Source organism: Hemiscyllium ocellatum, chromosome 16, assembly GCF_020745735.1.
Source record: "Hemiscyllium ocellatum isolate sHemOce1 chromosome 16, sHemOce1.pat.X.cur, whole genome shotgun sequence".
NCBI classification, from domain to species: Eukaryota; Metazoa; Chordata; class Chondrichthyes; order Orectolobiformes; family Hemiscylliidae; genus Hemiscyllium; species Hemiscyllium ocellatum.
In genome coordinates, this window is record NC_083416.1 from 14,256,657 (window position 1) to 14,276,367 (window position 19,711).

Consider the following 19,711-nt stretch of genomic DNA (forward strand, 5'->3'; position numbering starts at 1 on the left):
GTGGACGACTTTAACAGTTTTTTAAAAAAAACTAACAGTTAAACTGATTTTTTATTCTAAAATCTCATTTGATAAAGCTTAAAAAATTTGCAAACACTCGTGCGAACTCTGTGTCCTATTAACAACATTTCAACTTCTGGTCACCAGCTACACCAGTTTCAGTTCTGTTTATTAACTGCCCGGTCGGGTTCGCATCCTCGAGTTGTTTTTCCATTGACTTTCGATTCCATTTTTTTTTCCCTCTCTGCCGATCGCTTCTGTTTTTTTTGTCGCTCACGGTATTAGTTGTCTGTTCGCGTCCCCGGGGGGTGGAGTGGTGCTGGAGACACGGGTGGTCTTCACAAATGCAGGATGCACGGTGGGTTGCAGGAGTGAGCGACTGACAGCAGGCTCGCTCTGAGAGTAACCCAGCAACTCCAAAACCGCTCAGACACCACCCTCACTTTTCACTGTCGCCTGACTGCATCTGACAACACTGTGTAACTGGTTTCATTTGTAAGCCCACGGTACAGGTGACTGAGGCGTACACCTTTTCCAGAGAGATCGATCGTTTATGTTAAGCAAGCCCTTGGAGGACAGGCCTGAACATTTCAGAATTAAAGTCTAAAATAACACCTTTTGTAGATCTGATTAAAGCGGTGGAAATGACTGGTGATTGATGCAACGTCTGCAGTCTCTTCCTCCAAGAGGGATTCCTAGACAAACCGGCCCCTCGACCACCGGATTATCTCTATTCTTCCCCTCTCAGTGTCCGTTCAGACTGGAGGAGGCACGGAAGAGAATCTGCATCAATTTTTGGCGGAAACTTTTTTCCGGAACAGATAGTGGTGGCTGCAGGTGGAAGGGCTGGTGCTGAAGTGGTGATCTCTCCTTCTCCCATCCCTCTCTGCCGGTGCCTGTAAGAGCTGAGGGTGTTCATCCATCCACCTGTTAGTAGTCAGTTCCAGTCTGAGACTGCCCAGCACCAAGGGCTGGACCTGTGAGGCCGCAACTTCTGACCCTCTTCCGATAATGTAATTTTAACCAGCGGTGTGAGCAGCTGAAGATGGGGGGCAATCATTCTCACAAAACCCCGGTTTTTGATGAGAACGAGGATGGTAAGTGCACTCAACATTAAAACTTTTTGGTGTCATGTTTAGTTTGAGGTGGAGTCGTGAAAATGTTCAGCCTCCGCCAATAACAGGGTTAACATTTTTGAGTCAATGTTTGGAAACAGATTTAATGTGCGTCCGGGAACCGTTCAAAACGAAGCTGACCTGCTTGTCGTTTCGAAATAAGGAGCTGCGTGAAGATTATAGCCCTGCTATATGGAGAGTGGGGTCCAAAAAGTAATTTGTAATTGTAGGCAAGGAAGCCGGAAGATTGATTAGTAACTTTAGCAGATTGTTCCTTTTTTGATATTCCTGATTAAGGAGGGGATCATAGACAAAAAGTGTGGACAAGTACAGCGGGTCAGGCAGCATCCGAGGAGCAGGAGAATCGATGCTAATGCCCAAAACATCGACTCTCCTGCTTCCGGACGGGCTGTGCTTTTCGAGCGCCACACTTTTTGACTTTGTTCCTTTTTTCGTCTATTGAACCCAAAAATACCCTGGAAGATATTTGCATCATTTCTTTCCTTTTAATCAGAGTAAAACAATCCCTATCCCATACCTCGGGCGTATCCAATATTTCTGTTAAATATTTCTGGTTCATCTACAGTGAGACAAACAAACCAGGAGTTCTACACCTTTTTAAGAAATAATTTCAGAAATATATGTTATGAGAGTTGTGCCAAGCTGTTGGTGGCCCCTCAGCTGACTTCAAATATCCTAGTTGGGTTCAGGCAGGTTGGTTGATTAGGGGGTGAGGACTGCAGATGCTGGAGATCAGAGTCAAAAATGTGGTACTGGTAACTGTAGGTTGAGGGTTGTCGCTCCACATCAAGCAAGATTGACCAGGTGACTTTCTACTCTTGTTGTCTACCATCCGTATATTGTAAGGATTTACAGCCTAATAATCAACCTGTTTCTCACATGATGATTGCATCTTTCATGGGCTGACCAATAGGAGCTGGTGTGGGCTGTTCAACACTTTTTTAGTCCATTCAGGGCAATCTGGTATGATATTTTAACTCCTTTTATTGTACAAATGGAAAGTTTTCTATTTTTGGCAAAGATTGGACCAGCACCAGGAAGTTGGGTATCCAATTAACAGCAATATACTGTGGATACTGGCAAAAAAAATGCTGGAGAAACTCAGCAGGTCTGGCAGCATCTGTGGAGAGAGAAAGAAGAGCTAATGTTTTGAGTCTAGTTGACTCCACTTTGAAATTCAGAATGCCATGGCCTCTTCGACATATCCATAACATAACCAGCTCTATCATGTCTCAGAATATCTGCTACTAAACCCCTCACTCATATCTTATTAACCTCCAAGATAAACTATTCCAATCTACCATCTTGCATACGGCACAAAACTTGAATGCAACTTGAAACTTTGGACATATCCTAACATGCCAGAAAAACTGCTCCTCCATCTCCCCTGTGCTCATTGGCTTAAATTTGTTCTGTGCACTGTTGTATGGTTTTTGAATTCTCATCCTTGTTTTCAAATTCCTCAGCAAAAGAGTCATGTTGGACTTGAAGTGTTAAACCTATTTCTCTCCCCACAGCTGCTGTCAGGTACTTTTTTGTTTTTGTTTTAGTTTAATAGTAAGATTTAGTATAGATTACTTACTTACTTGCAGTGTGGAAACAGGCCCTTCGACCCAACAAGTCCACACCGACCCTCCAAAGAGCAACGCACCCAGACCCATTCCCCTACATTTACCCCTTCACCTAACATTACAGGCAATTTAGCATGGCCAATTCACCTAACCTGCACATTTTTTGGATTGTGGGAGGAAACCGGAGCACCTGGAGGAAACCCGCGCAAACGCTGGGAGAATGTGCAAACTCCACACAGACAGTTGCCTGAGGCAGGAATTGAACCCGGGTCTCTGGCGCTGTGAAGGATCTGGCTCAACTGGAAGTTGGGAAGAAATTAAGTTGAATAATCAGGAGAAACTACAGAGAGGAATTTTCAGTCAAGAAGAGGGAGTGAGAGAATAAGAGAGAGCCAGCTACTTTCACAAACAGCCCTCATGAGCTCTTCATCCCACTGATACCATTGCATGATGTATGCTGGGAGGAGGTTCAGAAGAGACTGCTACAGCCTCTGACTACCCAGAGAAGCTGTAAATAATGTTTACAAGGATGATATGAGAACTGAGAGCTTATACTTAACAGGAAAACTGAACAGGCTTAGGCTCAATTCTCTGGAATGTTGAGGGTGAACTCAGAGACTATTAAGAGTATAAATAGATTTTATAGGATAGAGAAGGCTATGTTGCACTTTCTGGGAAAAACCAAAACTAGTTGATAAGTAAAATTATTACTAATTTATGAGGGTGTTAAAATAGGATCTTATTGCTACGTTGTATAGTTGAGGTGAATCGTGTTGATGTATTGAAGGAAAAGTTAGTTCAGCATGGTGGAGTAAAGGAATTGAAAGTTTTGTTGATGGAATTCAGATAAAGAGTTGATGTGGAGGTGCCGTTATTGGACTGGGATGGAAGAAGTCAGAAGTCGTACGACACAGGTTATCATCCAACATGTTTATTTGAAATCACATGATTTCGGAGCACTCCAAAAGCTTGTTATTTCAAATAGACCTGTTGGACCATAACCTGGTGTTGCGTAACACCAGATGAAGAGGGTTCATGGGGAGCAGAAACATTGTCACAAGCTAGTTTTTTTTGATTGAATGTGCAGTTCCACATGTATTAGAGACAAATGTTCTCATGGCTTTCCCTAATGGCAACTTGTCTCTGTAAATATATATTGCTCCATATGGTATAAACATTTAACTCTGATACTTTCATCTGTTATTGTATGGAAGTGAAATACTTAAAACTCTGTCTGCTATTACCTCACTCCCCTGACTTGCTAAGCATTTCACATCTTTTTATAGTGGTTTTAGCTTTTAAAACTGAAGCACTTAGAAGTAAATGGACTGATTTAGCGATAAACAACATTTGTGCGGGGGGGTGGTGTCATGCCTCACTAATAGCACAATATTGATGGAATATTTTGAGGAGGTGATGATGATGATTGAGGGAAAAACAGTTGCAGTCTACATGGACTTCAGTAAAGCCTTTGACAAGGTCCCCCATGGCAGACAGGTACGAAAGGTGAAGTCACATGGTATCAAGGGTGAACTGGCAAGATGGATGCAGAACTGGGTTTGTCATAGACAGAAAGTAGCGGTAGAAGGGTGCCTTTTAGAATGGAGGGCTGTGACGAGGGGTGTTCCACAGGGATCAGTGCTGGGGCCTCTGTTGTTCATGATCTACATAAACGATTTGGAGGAAAACATAGCTGTTTAATTAATAAGTTTGCAGATGATACAAAGATTGGTGAAATTGTGGATAGTGAGGATTGTCAAAGGATGCAGTAGGATATAGGTCAGTTGGTGGCATTGGTCGAAAAATGGTAGATGGAGCTTAATCCAGATAAGTGTGAGATGATGCATTCTGGAAGGTCAAGTACAGGTGGAAACTTTGCAGTGAATGGCAGACTCTTTACGAGTACTGATATGCAGAGAGATCTGGCTGTGCAGATCCACAGATGACTGAAGGTGGCAGTGCAGGTAGGTAAGTTAGTAAAAAAGGCCTATGGCAGGCTTGTCTTCATTGGAAGGGGCATTGAGGATAGTCAAGTTATTATGCAGCTTTATAGAACTTTAGTTAGGCCAGACTTGGAATATTGCATACAGTTCTGTTCATCACACTACTGGAAGGTAGTGGATGCTTTGGGGAAGGTACAGAAAAAGTTTATCAGGATGTTGCCTGGTTCGGGGGATTTGAGCTGAAAAGAAAGGTTGGATAGATTGGGTTTGTTTTCACTGGAAAGCAAGAGGTTGAGGGTGACCTGATAGACATTTATAAGATTGTGAATAATGTGGACAGAGTGGAAAGTATGAGGCTTTTTCCCAGGGTGGAAGGGTCAGTTATGAGGGGACCCAGGTTCAAGATGCGAGGGTGAAATTTTTAAAAGAGATATGGTACCAGAGGAGGTGGTGGAAGCAGACACAATAGCAGCATTCAAAAAGCACCTGAACGAATACGTGAAAAGGAAGGGAATAGAGGGGTACGGATCCTGTAAGTGAAGACAGTTTTAATATGGAAGGGCAAAATGTGTTGGTGTCGGCTTAGAAAGCTGAAGAACCTGTTCGTGTGCTGTATTGTTCTTTGTTCAAGCTATGTTTATAATGGTCTGCATTTTATGTATATACAGTAGTCCCCTGAACATGCGGGGATGCGTTCCAAGACCTACTGTGGAAGCCTGAAACCGTGGAAAGTAGCAAACTCATTCATTTAAATGGGAAATTTACCTTCCCGGCAGCCCCCTGGTCCCTGGTTCTGGAATATTCCCAGTAGTATGTTCGGGCCATGGTAAATCATGGGTAACTGAAACCGCAGAACTTACATTTATGATAGTACCTTTTAATTGGAAAAAATAGTACAAAGAATTTTGTAAAATTGTTTTATAACACCTTGAGAGTGTTATAACCTTAACATCCGAGGAGCAGGAGAGTCGACGTTTCGGGCATAAGCCCTTCAACAGGAATCCAGCATCTGCAGTCCTCACTTTCTTCTGTTTTATAACACCTATTTTGTAACACCTAACCTTATAAGGAAATACTAGGCAAGGTTACAAAAAATATAATTAAAGAAACTGATTTTAAGGACCATCGTAAAGGAGGATGAAGAGTTGCAAAAGTTTTAGGAAGAGATTTCGGAGTCAAAGACCTAGACAACTGAAGGCATGGCTTTCAACTTAAACTCTGGGATGTGCAAGAGGCTGAAATTGCTGGAGGTCACAGAAGTTGAAGGGTTATAGAGCAAGAAGAGAATTCAACGTTAGTGAGAGATAAGGCAATGGAAGAATTAGGAAACAAGGATGAGAATTCAAAATCAAGACGTGGTTGGACTGAGTTAACGGAGGTTAGTGAGCGCGGGGTGATGGATGAGCAGATTTTTTTGTTCAGGTTAGGACATGTCCAGCAAAAATTTAGCTCTACTTAAGTCTTATGCAATATATAAGGTGGTAGGTTATGTAAAAGAGTATTGGAATAATTCAGCCTGTGGTAAAAAAAAGGTACGAGTGAGGGTTTCAGCAGCTGAGGCACGAAGGAGTTGGACAATGTGATGGGTATTTGGAATAGGTTGTGGTGTTCACTTGATGAATGTAATACTTAGTCTTTCCTAAGCGCCAGATGATGCTTAAAGAAAGGTTAGTATAAATTCACTTGACAATTCTTGAACTGTCAATAAATTCAGGGATATTCTTATTTCACCAGGTTGGCCAGCTGTCTCCTGACGAATCATTATGGTCAGAGGCTGAGCGCTGAACTTTATAGAGGTTTAGAAAATCATGAGGGTCATGGGTAGGATAAATAGACAAGGTCTTTTCCCTCGGGTGGGGGACGTCCAGAACTAGAAGGTATAGGTTGAGGCTGAGGGTTAAGATTTAAAAGGGACCCAAGGAGCAGCTTTCTCACACAGAGGTGGTTTGTAGAATTAACTGCTTAAAAAAAAGTGGTGGAGAATGGTACAATTACAACATTTAAAAGGCATCTGGATGGATTTAGTGGGATATGGCCAAGTGCTAGCAAATGGGACTAGATTAATTTAGAATATCTGGTCAGCTTGCACGAGTTGGACTGAAGTGTCAGTTTCTGTGCTGTACATCTCTAACACTCTATGACTATATGAAAGATTGTTTTGACCACCACACAATTTTGTCATTCTGTATGGCTTGCTCACAATGGAAAATAATGACAAACATGTCAGAAATGACCAAGAAGAATTTCAGGAGAAAAGTCTTTATCAAGAGAGCAGTTAGTAAGTGAAACTAAGATGAATCATATGGGCATGTTTATGATTAAACGAGATAAAGAGGGAGAAAGGCATAGGTGGTTTGATTAAATTAGATGATCCAGGATGGAAGGAAGCTCGTAAAAAATAAACACTGCCTGAATATGACGTAATTTCTTTTATTTCTTGATGGGACATGGGTGTCACTGGCCAGGCCAGATTTATTACCTATTCCTACTTGCACAGAGGGCAGTTAAGTGTCATCCACATTGCTGTGGATCTGGAGTCACATATAGACCAGACCAGGTAAGGATGACAGTGTCCTTCCCTGAAAGACTATATTCAAACAGGTGCTAGGATATTGGACTGATAGCCTGAGTATCATTAAACTATCACATCCCCAGAGATGATACCTCACAGCTAATAATAGGTATATATAATACCTAATTCTTGGTATTATTTTTGAGTTGCAAATTATCTAGCATCATTTGATCTTCAATCTGACAATTTATTTGCTTCAAGCTGATAAGGTTGGCCCATAGCTTGCTCAGAACAGAGCAGTGAATCTCTCTGCATCACATTTGCTGCAGGACTTTGATCACTGTTTATAGACAACATCTCAATTTTTCTAAAATAAATCTTGGCTCTCCCAGATGTTCTGTGAACACATATGCAGCAAAAGAAACCAAGTCTGTGTGGACCCTCTTATCACCATGTAATTCTCTTGTAAAATGCATGACCAAAATCTTTGGTGCTTTGTGCAAAATGCAATAAACTGCCTATGACTGATATTTCTTAAATGTGGATGTTGGCAACCTCTTAGATCTCTGCATTAAAATGGATTCATGAGGTTAGGCTAATTTTTTTAATCCTTCTAAAAGCAAAAATTTGCTTACATGGCTTTTTCCAATGCATATTCAAAAAGTTGATTCAGTAATTTCATTAAAATATTACTCCATTGTATGAGTTGTCAACTGAGTATAGGCTCATGTATTCTGGTTATTGCATTTTTTTTTTACAGAGTGCATAGGAGAAGAATATAAGAGATAAAAGAATGGGAAATTAATACTCCTTTTTACTTTTCTCTTACACTGTGGTGCAAACTCATGCTGGGGTGCAAACTCATGCTGGGGTGCTTACATCCTTCCCATTCTGGTCACTGGCTATCCTTTTTGTAGCAGCTTGAGGCTCAGTTGGCAGCATCAAGGCTGGAATTGGTTCTGATGTGCATATTTCTAGCAGAAATCAGTTGGTATGAGCAGAAATGTGAATACCCATTTATTTGGGAAATGGAAACTGTAATAGAAAAACTATTATGTGTTTGAGACCTACCACAAGGAGATCTCCTCTGTTGTAACTGATCTCGAATTGCTAGTTACAAACAATGGGTGCCTGAACGATAATTTAACTCCCATATATAACACACTTTTTCCTCTTGTGTGCTTCTGCAGTGGAGAAAATATTTTCTCACGTTGGGAGTTTGAACATATTATTGTAGTATGGATTTAGAAAACATGATCTCCGAGTTCATGGTCACGTGCCAGATGCTACAGGCAATAAAGCATCTTTTAAGAGAAATCCAGCAATGAACTGAACTTGAAATTTACGATAACTTAATGTAACTTACTGCAATTGCCTGATTTCGTGCAAGTACTTATGCGATAACATTAACTCTACAGGTCAGATTTGCAACTAACTGATTCACTGCATCACATGGTCAATCATCAATGAACAAGATTATACAACATCTAATCAATTATAAAATTAAAATCAAAGGAAATGAGTACAACCCATAAAGCACACCAGATAAATGAGCAGTTAATCTGATTTCTGGTGTTGTTAGTTGAAAGAAGAATGGTAGTTTGTATATGGAGAGGAATTCCTGCTGCTCTGTGAATAATAATATAATATAGATTCATTAAGGTCCAGGATGTACGTTTGCTCGCATTTGCTGTAGGTTTGATATCCAGACGTTTCATGACCTGGCTAGGTAACATCATCAGTGGCAACCTCTAAGTGAAACAAAGCTGTTGTCTCCTGCTTTCTATTTATATCTTTCTCCTGGATGGGGTTCCTGGGGTTTGTGGTGATGTCATTTCATGCTCGTTTTCTGAGGGGTTGATAGATGGCATCTAGATCTATGTGTTTGTTTATGGCGTTGTGGTTGGAGTGTCATGCCTCTAGGAATTCTCTGGCATGTCTTTGCTTAGCCAGACCCAGGATAGATGTGTTGTCCCAGTCGAAATGGTGGCTTTTTTTCATCCGCGTGTAAGGCTACGAGGGAGAGAGGATCGTGTCTTTTTGTGGCTAGCTGGTGTTCGTGTATCCTGATGGCTAACTTTCTTCCTTTTTGTCCTACGTAGTGTTTGTGGCAGTCCTTGCAAGGAATTTTGTAGATGACATTGGTTTTGTCCATGGGATGTACGGGATCTTTTAAGTTTGTTAGATTTTGTTTGAGAGTGTTGGTGGGTTTGAGTGCTACTAGGATTCCGAGGTGTCTTAGTAGTCTGGCTGTCATTTCTGAAACTTCTTTGATGTATGGTAAGGTGGTTGTCGTGGTTTGTTCTTGAGGAATCTGCGCACTGTATTTTTTTTAAGGTCCATTTTCTTTGTATCTCTAGGCTGCCAAAATCTTGAATGAGTTCCCCTACCAAAGGATAACACCCCTAACAATTACTAATCTCTGTATTTCATGTGGTTACATTTTTGGAGAAGGACTTGATCTCCTGACCTTCTGATTTATAGGTGATGGCACTGCCAACTGAGGCAGGCTGCACAAAAACATCCTAACTACTTTGGGAAAGTAGCTAACTTGGCATTTTTTCAGTGAAAGGAAGGTTCCATGCCATCACTGTGCTTCATTCTTCTTCTGATTTATAGATTTGTTCGTGGCTCCTTTGGACAACAAACTAAACACATCAATGTAATAATGAGGAATGGAGACGAAATCTGTTTACCAGTCTGTATTATGAGTTGACTTCACTAGGATGATGATATGGGTCTAGCTATTAGTTAATGTGGCCATTTAGGGGGTGGCATGGTGGCTCAGAGTGGGACCTGGGTTCAATTCCACCCTCGGCTGACTGTCACTATGGAGTTTGCACATTCTCCCTGTGTCTGCGTGGGTTTCCTCTGGGTGCTCCAGTTTCTTCCCACAGTTCAAAGATGTGCAGGTCAGATGCTAAGTTGTCCATAGTACCCAAGGAACGGAAAGTTAGATGGATTAATCATGAGAAATGCAGGATTACAGGGAATAAGGTTAGGGTCGGATGCTCTTTAAAGGGTCGGTGTGAATTCAGTGGGTTGAATGGCCAGCTTTGACCCTGTAGGGACACTATTAGCATCAGCTTTGACAAGTTAGATTAGGATAAATTCATTCCAATTTTCCTCCACTGGTTTGTTTTTCAGGAAGTTGTGTATTTATAGAATTCTGCTGGTAATGATAACATCAAAGAGAAGGCTGGGTGGAGGCACACCAAGTATTTGGAGGGAGACATAAATGGTGATATTTCTAAAATTGAGATGAGCTGATAGTTTTATAAAACTGCAATCTAATTTTAAAAGTGATATTTAATCATCCAAAGTAAAGGATTGTGGAATAATCTTCTCTTATACATTATTTCTGATAAACTACATAAATAATTATTCACAAAGTACACATCAAAAATGTTAAACCATCATGTAGGGAGATGTTCTATAAAGTAGAATTTCTATTTTTCAATTAATATTGAAGAGTCTTTTCCTTTTTGAATATTGAAGTTGTGTTGTTTGTCTGTTTTCCTAGGGGTGGGGTTTGTGGTGTAGAGAGAGGAAGAAAACAGAGAATGGTGAAGTGCTGGCAACCCTGTTCCCAGTCTCCAAACCTGAATTCATGAGACTTGTCAATCACCTCCCATAAGTAAATATAAGAGCTTTTTGGATAATTTCCATCAGCTAACTATCCTGTTGTATTGAGAACCCAATCTGTGAAAGAGCGATCAAAATGGCTGGATTTTTAAACGTATAATTAAATTTTTACAAAACCTGTTGCAGAACAAGACTGTAGATATAAACAACTTGTTAAGTTTATTAGGAATGGGGTGATGAGTTTGCTGGATGTTTCTGGTTGCAGGTACTTGTCCCCTCAAGTTGCTCTGCCTGGGTCTTCACCAAAGTTGAATGCTTCATTCAGAAATGCTATGTGCAATCCAGATGGAATTACAAGGGTGTTAAAGAGATGGTGGAGGCCTGAATGGGTTAACTCTCATTCTTTTGCTTTGCACCCAGAATGTTTGCATTTTAGGTACAAAGCCAATTAAACATTTCCTTATTTCCAGATCTAGCTCTCCTCACCATAGTGTTAGTTTGATTTTGTTGTTTTCTGATCATTTCAACTGGTGAAGCATGAATCACCCTCTATACTGGAGGTAACAGAATTACTATCTGAGCTATAAATTATTTAATAGGTGATTCTGTGGGGTGATTGAAGCAAATGAACTACTTTTGTCTGAACATATTATAATGACTTTGGAATTATGCATCTCTTCCTTTTGAGATTTACAGCAATGGATTATTGCTGTAGAATGCAATCACAGGAAAGATCACACACAACCTGATCCAGTTGTAATGGCCAAGGAGATTTTCTGGCCTTATACAGAGTAAGGTGTGGTGTGTTCTGGAACACTTACACCTTCTTTTGAGAGGTTGCACTTCATTTGTTTTCAATGCTAATGCTTTGTAGCAAAAATGCATATAGGGTGTTATTTTCTACAGTTGTATTCCCAAACATTCTCAGTACACAACACTCTATGATGCCACAGTGACTTTCTCATGACCGTATTAGGCAACTTAAATATTCTCTGTTAGTATGTTGTCAACCCAGCAATTGTGTTACGTTGTTTTAAAACTTCACCTTATTGTATACATCTCAAAGGTATTGTTGGAGAGTTCTGAATCATCCCTTATAGTGAAATATGAACAACACTGACACATTGCATGTATCGTCATAATCATACTGGAGTAAATAGTTCTAATTGATACTACTTGGTGGCAGGTGTTCTAAATAATATTGTTAGGCAAATAAGTTGGTAGGATTTTTATCATCAAGTTGTGATTTTGAGCCTCCACTCCAGATACTTGAATAAAGTAAGAAGTAATACAGAGGAGGATTCTTAACTTCAGTCCATTCAAATCAGTTGTCATTGTTTTACATTCTTGGCTGGAGTAAATTTATTGAGTGAACAGAATTACAGTAAAAATAACTGACTGCAAAAGAGAGATCTTGCAATGAAGCAAAACATATCAAGCACTGACAAGATGGAATGCAACACGAGAAAGCAGATGAACATGAAACTCATGGCATCTTTCCAAGTTACAAAAAGCAAATCAAAATTGAAACTACAGTCAATAAGTAAATTCCCAAATCACAGACTAGAAAACCCCAGAAGTACCTTTTATTGTATGGGTGAAGAGTACTAATGAAGTGAATAAGGTGATTTTTGGCATATAACCAGCTTCCATCTAATTGCCTTAATTTAGGAGCGGTAATGAAGCTCTTGTGTACTTGTGGTAATATGTTCAAAATGATTGAAAATTTCTGGCTGCTGACTATGGCTCACAAATTGGTTGCTGCAGGCTGATAAACAATTGAATGAGCTGTAGTTACTGACTGCCCCCATTGATTAATCACCATTTGTGTCTTATTTAGCCGTCCTACACTCTTATTACAACAGGACCTATTATTCTTTAACAAAGATGCTTTTCTTTGGAAAGACTTGCATTTTTATTTGATGTGAGACTTCATCTGTTTTAATGTCAACCCCTAAATTTCAAAGGAATTTTAGAGCCCCTGATACTCCAAGAATATTACAGTCTTCTGAATTTTCTCCAAGCAGCATCTGCTTAGATTTATGGTTAGGTTCTCACAATGAAAATGAATGTTTCAAATTTGTCAACAATGAATAGTGTTGCATTTTACTGTACTATGTCTGTTCTATTGGACAAAATTCTGCAAATAAGAAAATACCTAGTTATCAACATTTTCACTAGGCTACTGTGCCAAGTATGCTTGCAACTAATCAGCAGACTTTCCAATTTAGTGGAAGTAGTTCCACAGTTTATATGCAAAATTACCTTTTAAGCAGCTCTTTAGGGTAGTCCCTAAATTTCACTTTACATTGGTATGACAGAATACACCAAACCTGCCCTCTCAGGTTTACATAATGTATCCTATGCAAAACTTGCGCCCACACCTCCCCCCTTACTTCTCTCCAAGGCCCCAAGGGATCCTTCCATATCCGCCACAAATTCACCTGCACCTCCACACACATCATTTACTGCATCCACTGCACCCGATGTGGCCTCGTCTATATTGGGGAGACGGGCCGCCTACTTGCGGAACGTTTCAGAGAACACCTCTGGGACACCCGGACCAACCAACCCAACCACCCCGTGGCTCAACACTTCAACTCCCCCTCCCACTCCACCAAGGACATGCAGGTCCTTGGACTCCTCCATCGCCAGACCATAGCAACACGACGGCTGGAGGAAGAGCGCCTCACCTTCCGCCTAGGAACCCTCCAACCACAAGGGATGAACTCCGATTTCTCTAGTTTCCTCATTTCCCCTCCCCCACCTTGTCTCAGTCAAATCCCTCAGACTCAGCACCACCTTCCTAACCTGCAATCTTCTTCCTGACCTCTCCGCCCCTACCCCACTCCGGCCTATCACCCTCACCTTGACCTCCTTCCACCTATCGCATTTCCAATGTCCCTCCCCAAGTCCCTCCTCCCTACCTTTTATCTTAGCCTGCTGGACGCACTTTCCTCATTCCTGAAGAAGGGCTTATGCCCAAAACATCGATTCTCCTGTTCCTTGGATGCTGCCTGACCTGCTGCGCTTTTCCAGCAACACATTTTCAGCTCATAAGGTATCCTATAACTTGATTTTGAAGAAGAACAAGGCGATTCTCCCTGATGTCCTGGTTAATGTTCATTCCTCAACCAATATCACTGAAACTGTTTGTTGGTCCTTACTATGCACTAATTGTCTGCCTTGTTTCCTACATCATGCTTCAATACAACATCGTTCATTGTAAAGAGCTTTTGGCATGTCCTGAACACCACAAAAAAAAAGGAACAGTAGCCAGACATTCTACCCATTTTAAGAAACTTTTTAAAGTCACAGCAGTTTTTTTTAAATGATACCAGTTCTTCTTTTGCACTTCTACATCTGTGAAGAGGCCACATTAGCAAACAATTTCTGCTGTCCACTCTTAAGTTTGTGCATGGGCTAAACAATATTCATGACTGACTCCAGAAGCCTTAACATTAGATTCAAAATAGCTTACTTAGTGTTATTCTCATCACAAATCAGAAGGTTGAGAGTTCAAGTCCCAATCTAAGACCTCATCATATAAAATGGGCTGACATTCCATCATTCCTGATGTAACTGATTCATTGATGAGACATTAACCTTTGTGGGCTCTATATAACCAATGCATTAATCACTGTTTCCCTTAAGTGGAGAGATCATGGGATTCTGTTGTACATACTTTATCGTTAGTATATATTTGAGGGCTAGGTTGTGTTTGAAAATATCTGACTAATGCCTTTTTCTAAGTCAAATCAATGAGGTAAGAAAACACAACCCATTGCATGCAGTATGTAGTAACATGTAACTTGTATATTTCATGACATAACATGATTACCATATGCCATTGCATAGTTTGCGTGCATTTAGTGTAGATTAGCTGCTAACATTTTTTTATGCGTGCTTTTGATGTCTTACCCCCCTAAACTTCATTGCAAAAGAAAATAATCTGACCTTGAGTCCAGTGAAAATTGCCATGGACTAGAGTCCTTCAAGCAACTGACATTCCTTTTTTCATAGTGCTCCTGCAGTGTTCATATGTCTCTCTCTTTCTGAAGTCTATTTTAATATACAAACTCTACATTCATACTGTGATAATAAACTGAAAGGATATAGAAAGGTCATGAGGAGTAAGACGAGCTGTTGGATGATGGAGGAGAAAATGAAGAGTTAGAAGGGCTCTCAGCAGGTGACTGTATCCACAGAGGAACTTAAGGTAACAATTCTCTTAGCTCAACATCAGTGAAGACCATACTTGTTAGCTGTACGTCACAAAAGAGGTCAAAACTAGTCTCCTAGATCAAGGCGAGCACTGTCTGATGGCTGCAAGGGTAAGAGTGAAGATTCTGCCTTATTGTTTACCTCTATTTCCACTGACTAGGGACTTTTTAATTATTGGGTATCTGAAATATAAAGCGATTGGCATGTACTGAAAAGAGGAAGAACTTCCATATAGTGCCATGACTCATAGAATTATACAGCATGGAAACAGACCATTCAGTCCACTCATCCATGCTGACCAAGTTTCCCAAAGTAAACTAATCCCACTTGTCTGCATTTGGCCTATATCCCTCCAAACCTTTCCTGTTCATATACCTGTCCAAGTGTCTTTTAAATGTTGTAACTGTGCCTGCATCTACCACTTCCTCTGGCAATTTGTTCTACATATGAACCTTCTGCTCCTACATTTTTAAATTTTTCTCCTCTCGCCTTAAAAGTATGCCCACTCTAGGGAAAGATGTTTGCTATTCACCTTATCTATACCCCATGATTTTATGAACCTCTATAAGGTCACCCCTCAACCTCCTATGTTCCAATGAAAAAGGTCCCCAGTCTATCCAGCCTCCCCTTATATCTCAAATTCTCTTGTCCAGGTAAATCTTTGCTGAACCCTCTCCAATTTAATAATATCACTTTTATAGCAGGGCGATCAGGGAATCATATATTCCAAAAATGGCCAGAAGACATTGAGGAATGAGGGAGAAATAGGAGGAGAGGAAGAGAATTAGATATTCCAATGCCCATCTCTTCTGTCCTTTCAGCACAACCAGTGGCCATAGCTTCAATGATGTCCCTTCCCATTATGGCCATTATTATCTCCTCCATGGAAGGTAAAATATGTAGGCATGCTTGTGTTCTTTCAGTTTTTTGTTAAAACTGCTGTGTGCTGTTACTCACCACCACCACACCTTTAAGAAAGAGGAAATTCTGGCTGTGAGTGTCCTTTTTATGTGATTTGACTCTCAAAGTTAAATAGCCAGTATGTATAAGCTTGAGAGTTGTAAGAGCAAAATTTGCAAAACGTGCAAAGTGGTGCATATGAATTGAGGTGTCGAGTCCTGACTGATGGAGTTCTGATAGGATTAGTGATAGGACAGTCATGAATTGAATTCAATAGCTGAGGATAGTGGTGCAATTGATGAAATATCCCATTTGAGGCACTTTTTAAGATTATTGCATTTCTCCCTGCACTGCATACATTTTCATGAAGAAATGATGCTGTATTAAACTCCATTACTAACTCTACCCACTGCTTCCTAAATATCTAGTCTAAGAGCTTCCTGCCTAAATCTGAACACCAGATGCTTTTCTTTCCTTTCACTTCTTCTACATCTCCAGTCCACTATCTGAAAATCTCGAGGTTCTCTCCCTTGCCTATTCAGCCATTGCACAAAGAATCACAGCCAAGATTATGGTTGACAATGCTGTAACCACATCCTGTAGTCATAATGCAACCTCCCTTTAAAGTGGTGTAGATTGCTTTTGTGTAGTACTAGAAAATTAAAATATAAGATCACTTATGGGCATGTATAGCTAATTTTGTTTTTCATTTACAGGTGTAATGGTAATATCACAGGACAGATAATTCAAGTTTATGCTTTGGGGACCTGATTTCAAATTGCTCCAGAACAGCTCATGGAATTTAGTTTCAGATATAAGATGATGGAGGGCTTGGTCATAGTGAATAGAAAGCAGCTATTTCCCTTCGTTGAAGAGTTAATAACAAGGGGACACAATTTTAAAGGGCCAGGTGGAAGGTTAAGAGGCAACTTGAGAAAAATCTTTCCACACAGTCAGAGACTGGAATATACTACCTGGAAGGGTAGTTGGAACAGTTAAACTCACAAAATATAAAGTGTACTTGGATGAATAGTTGAAGTTTCATAACTGTACTAGGCCCACAGCCTTGAATGTTAAATCGGTCCAACAAATCCACACCGACCCGCCAAAGCGCAACCCACCCAGATTCATTCCCCTACATTTACGACTTATTTGGATAGCAGTAACGGGATAGGTCAGAGTCAGCATGAGTTTACGAAGAGGAAATCGTGCTTGACTGACTAATCTGGAAATTTTGAGGATGTAACTATGAAGATGGACAAGGGAGAGCCAGTGAATGTAGTGTACCTGGACTTTCAGAAAGCTTTTGATAATCTCACTAATAGGAGATTAGTGAGTGAAATTAGGGCACACGGTATTGGGCACAAGGTACTGACTTGGATTGAAAATTGGCTGACTGACAGGAAGCAAAGAGTAGTGATAAACGGATCCCTTTCGGAATGGCAGGTGGTGACCAGTGGGGTACCACAAGGTTCGGTGCTGAGACCGCAGTAGTTTACAATATACATCAATGATATAGATGAAGGCATTAAAAGTAATATTAGCAAATTTGCTAATTACGCAAAGCTGGGTGGCAGGGTGAAATGTGAAGAGGATGTTACGAGAATACAGTGTGGCCTGGACAGGCTAGGTGAGTGGACTGATGCATCACAGATGCAGTTTAATGTGGATAAATGTGTGGTTATCCACTTTGGCAAGAACAGAAAGGCAGATTACTATCCAAATGGAGTCAAGTTACATAAAGGCGAAGTATAACGAGACTTAGGTGTTCTTGTACATCAGTCAATGAAAGCAACCATGCAGGTACAGCAGGCAGTCAAGAAAGCTAATGGCATGCTGGCCTTCATAACAAGAGGAATTGAGTATAGGAGCCAAGAGGTCCTTCTACAACTGTACAGGGCCCTGGTGAGACCGCGCCCAGAGTATTGTGTGCAGTTTTAGACTCCAAATTTGAGGAAGGACATTCTGGCTATTGAGGGAGTGCAGCGCAGGTTCACCAGGTCCATTCCCGAATGGTGGGATTATCATATGTTGAAAGATTGGAGCGACTGGGCTTGTATAGACTTCAGTTTAGAAGGATGAGAGGGGATCTGATTGAGACATATAAGATTATTAATGGATTTGACACTCAGGAGGCAGGAAGCATGTTTCTGCTGATGGGGTGAGTCCAAAACCAAAGGACATAGTTTTAAATTAAGGGATAGGCTTAGAACAGAGTTGAGGAGAAACTTCTTCACCCAGAGAGTGGTGGATATATGGAATGCTCTGCTCCAGGAGACAATGGAGGCCAAGTCTCTGGATACTTTCAAGAAAGAGATGGATAGAGCTCTTAAAGATGGTGGAATCAAGGGTTATGGAGATAAGGCAGGACCAGGATACTGATTGTGGATGATCAGCCATGATTTTAACTGGTGCTGGCTCAAAGGGCCGAATGGCCTACTCCTGCACCTATTGTCTATTGTCAAATGGGGGACACTTCTTTACCCAGAGATTGATTAATTAGAATGTGGAACTTCTCGCAAAAGGGGTGATTAAGGTAACTAGTATCAATGCAGTTAAAAGGAAGCAGGCTGACTGTATGAAGGACACAAAAATAGAAGGAAATAATGATTGAGTCAGAAAAGAATCCCAGCTAATGTTCTGGGGACCTGGCAGATGGTGGAATTTGAATGAATAACCTGGAAGTATTTGTCTAATGATTATGACCATAAAATGATTGCAGATTGCCAGGGAAAAATCCATTTGGTTCACGAATGTTCTTCATGGAAGGCATCCTTAACTGGTCTGATCTGCGTGTGATTTCAGAACCACAGCAATGCAGTTGACTCTTAACAACCCTCTGGGCAATTAGGGATGGGCAATAAATGCTGGTTAGCCGGTCATGCCTACATCCATGGGAGAATGAATAAAAAAGTCACAGAAGTCCTAAGGCACAGAAGAAGGCCATTCAGCCATGTGCCTGCACCAGCTCTTCAAATGAACATCATTACATATTGATAATCTCTTTTTTCTTTATACCCATGTACATTATTTTTATCCAAATAATTGTCTAATGTCTGCTTCAATGACTTCCACCACACTTCCAGGCAATGTATTCCACACCCTAACTACCCTTGCTTCTTTAGTAGATCACTTTAAATGTATGCCCTCTTATCCATGTTCCTTTTACATGTGGGATCTACTTTATCCAACCTGCTCATAATTTGGAACGTCTTGATCATATATCTCCTCTTAGGTTTCTTCTCTCCGAGGAGAACAGTCCCACCTTCTTCAATCTGTCCTCATAGTTCATGTTTCTCATCTGTAGAACCATTTTTGTAAATCATTGCTGCACCCTCTCCAGTGTGTTCACATCTTTCCTATATTGTGGTGCCCAGAGCTGTACACAATGCTTCAACTGAGGTCTAACAAGTGCCTTACGCAAGTTCTTTTACTTTGCTCTTGTGCTCTGTGACCCTATTAATATAGCTGAGGATGTTGAATACTTTAGGTAGAAGTGGGTACTGCAAATGCTGGAGATTAGAGTCCAGATTAGAGTGTGCTGGAAAAGCACAGCAGGTCAGGCAGCATCCGAGGAGCAGGAAAATCAACTTTTCAGGCAAAAGCTCTTCGTCAGGAATGGAGCACTTCCCAATGAAGGGCTTTTGCCCAAAATGTCAATTTTCCTACTCCTTGGATGCTGCCTGACTTGCTGTGCTTTTCCAGCACCACTCTAATCTTGACACTGAATACTTTATCAACTGCTCTCTCCACCTGTACTGTGACCTTCAGTGATTTTGTGCACACATACACCTACATCCCTCCACTCCTGCAAATCCTTTGGAATTGTGAAATTTGTTT

At 40.7% G+C, this 19,711-nt stretch overlaps 1 protein-coding gene across 2 annotated transcripts in view; it reads left to right on the forward strand.

Annotated features, from left to right (window-relative positions):
* Positions 1 to 243: 243 nt before the first annotated feature.
* Positions 244 to 19,711, forward strand: part of LOC132823148 (serine/threonine-protein kinase 32A-like) — a 290,383-nt gene continuing 270,915 nt past the window's right edge. For both annotated transcript variants that reach the window (XM_060836715.1, XM_060836716.1), the window contains exon 1: positions 244 to 1,097. In XM_060836715.1, coding sequence (XP_060692698.1) covers positions 1,046 to 1,097 — 52 coding nt within the window. In that variant the 5' untranslated portion in view covers positions 244 to 1,045. The remainder of the gene's footprint in view (positions 1,098 to 19,711) is intronic.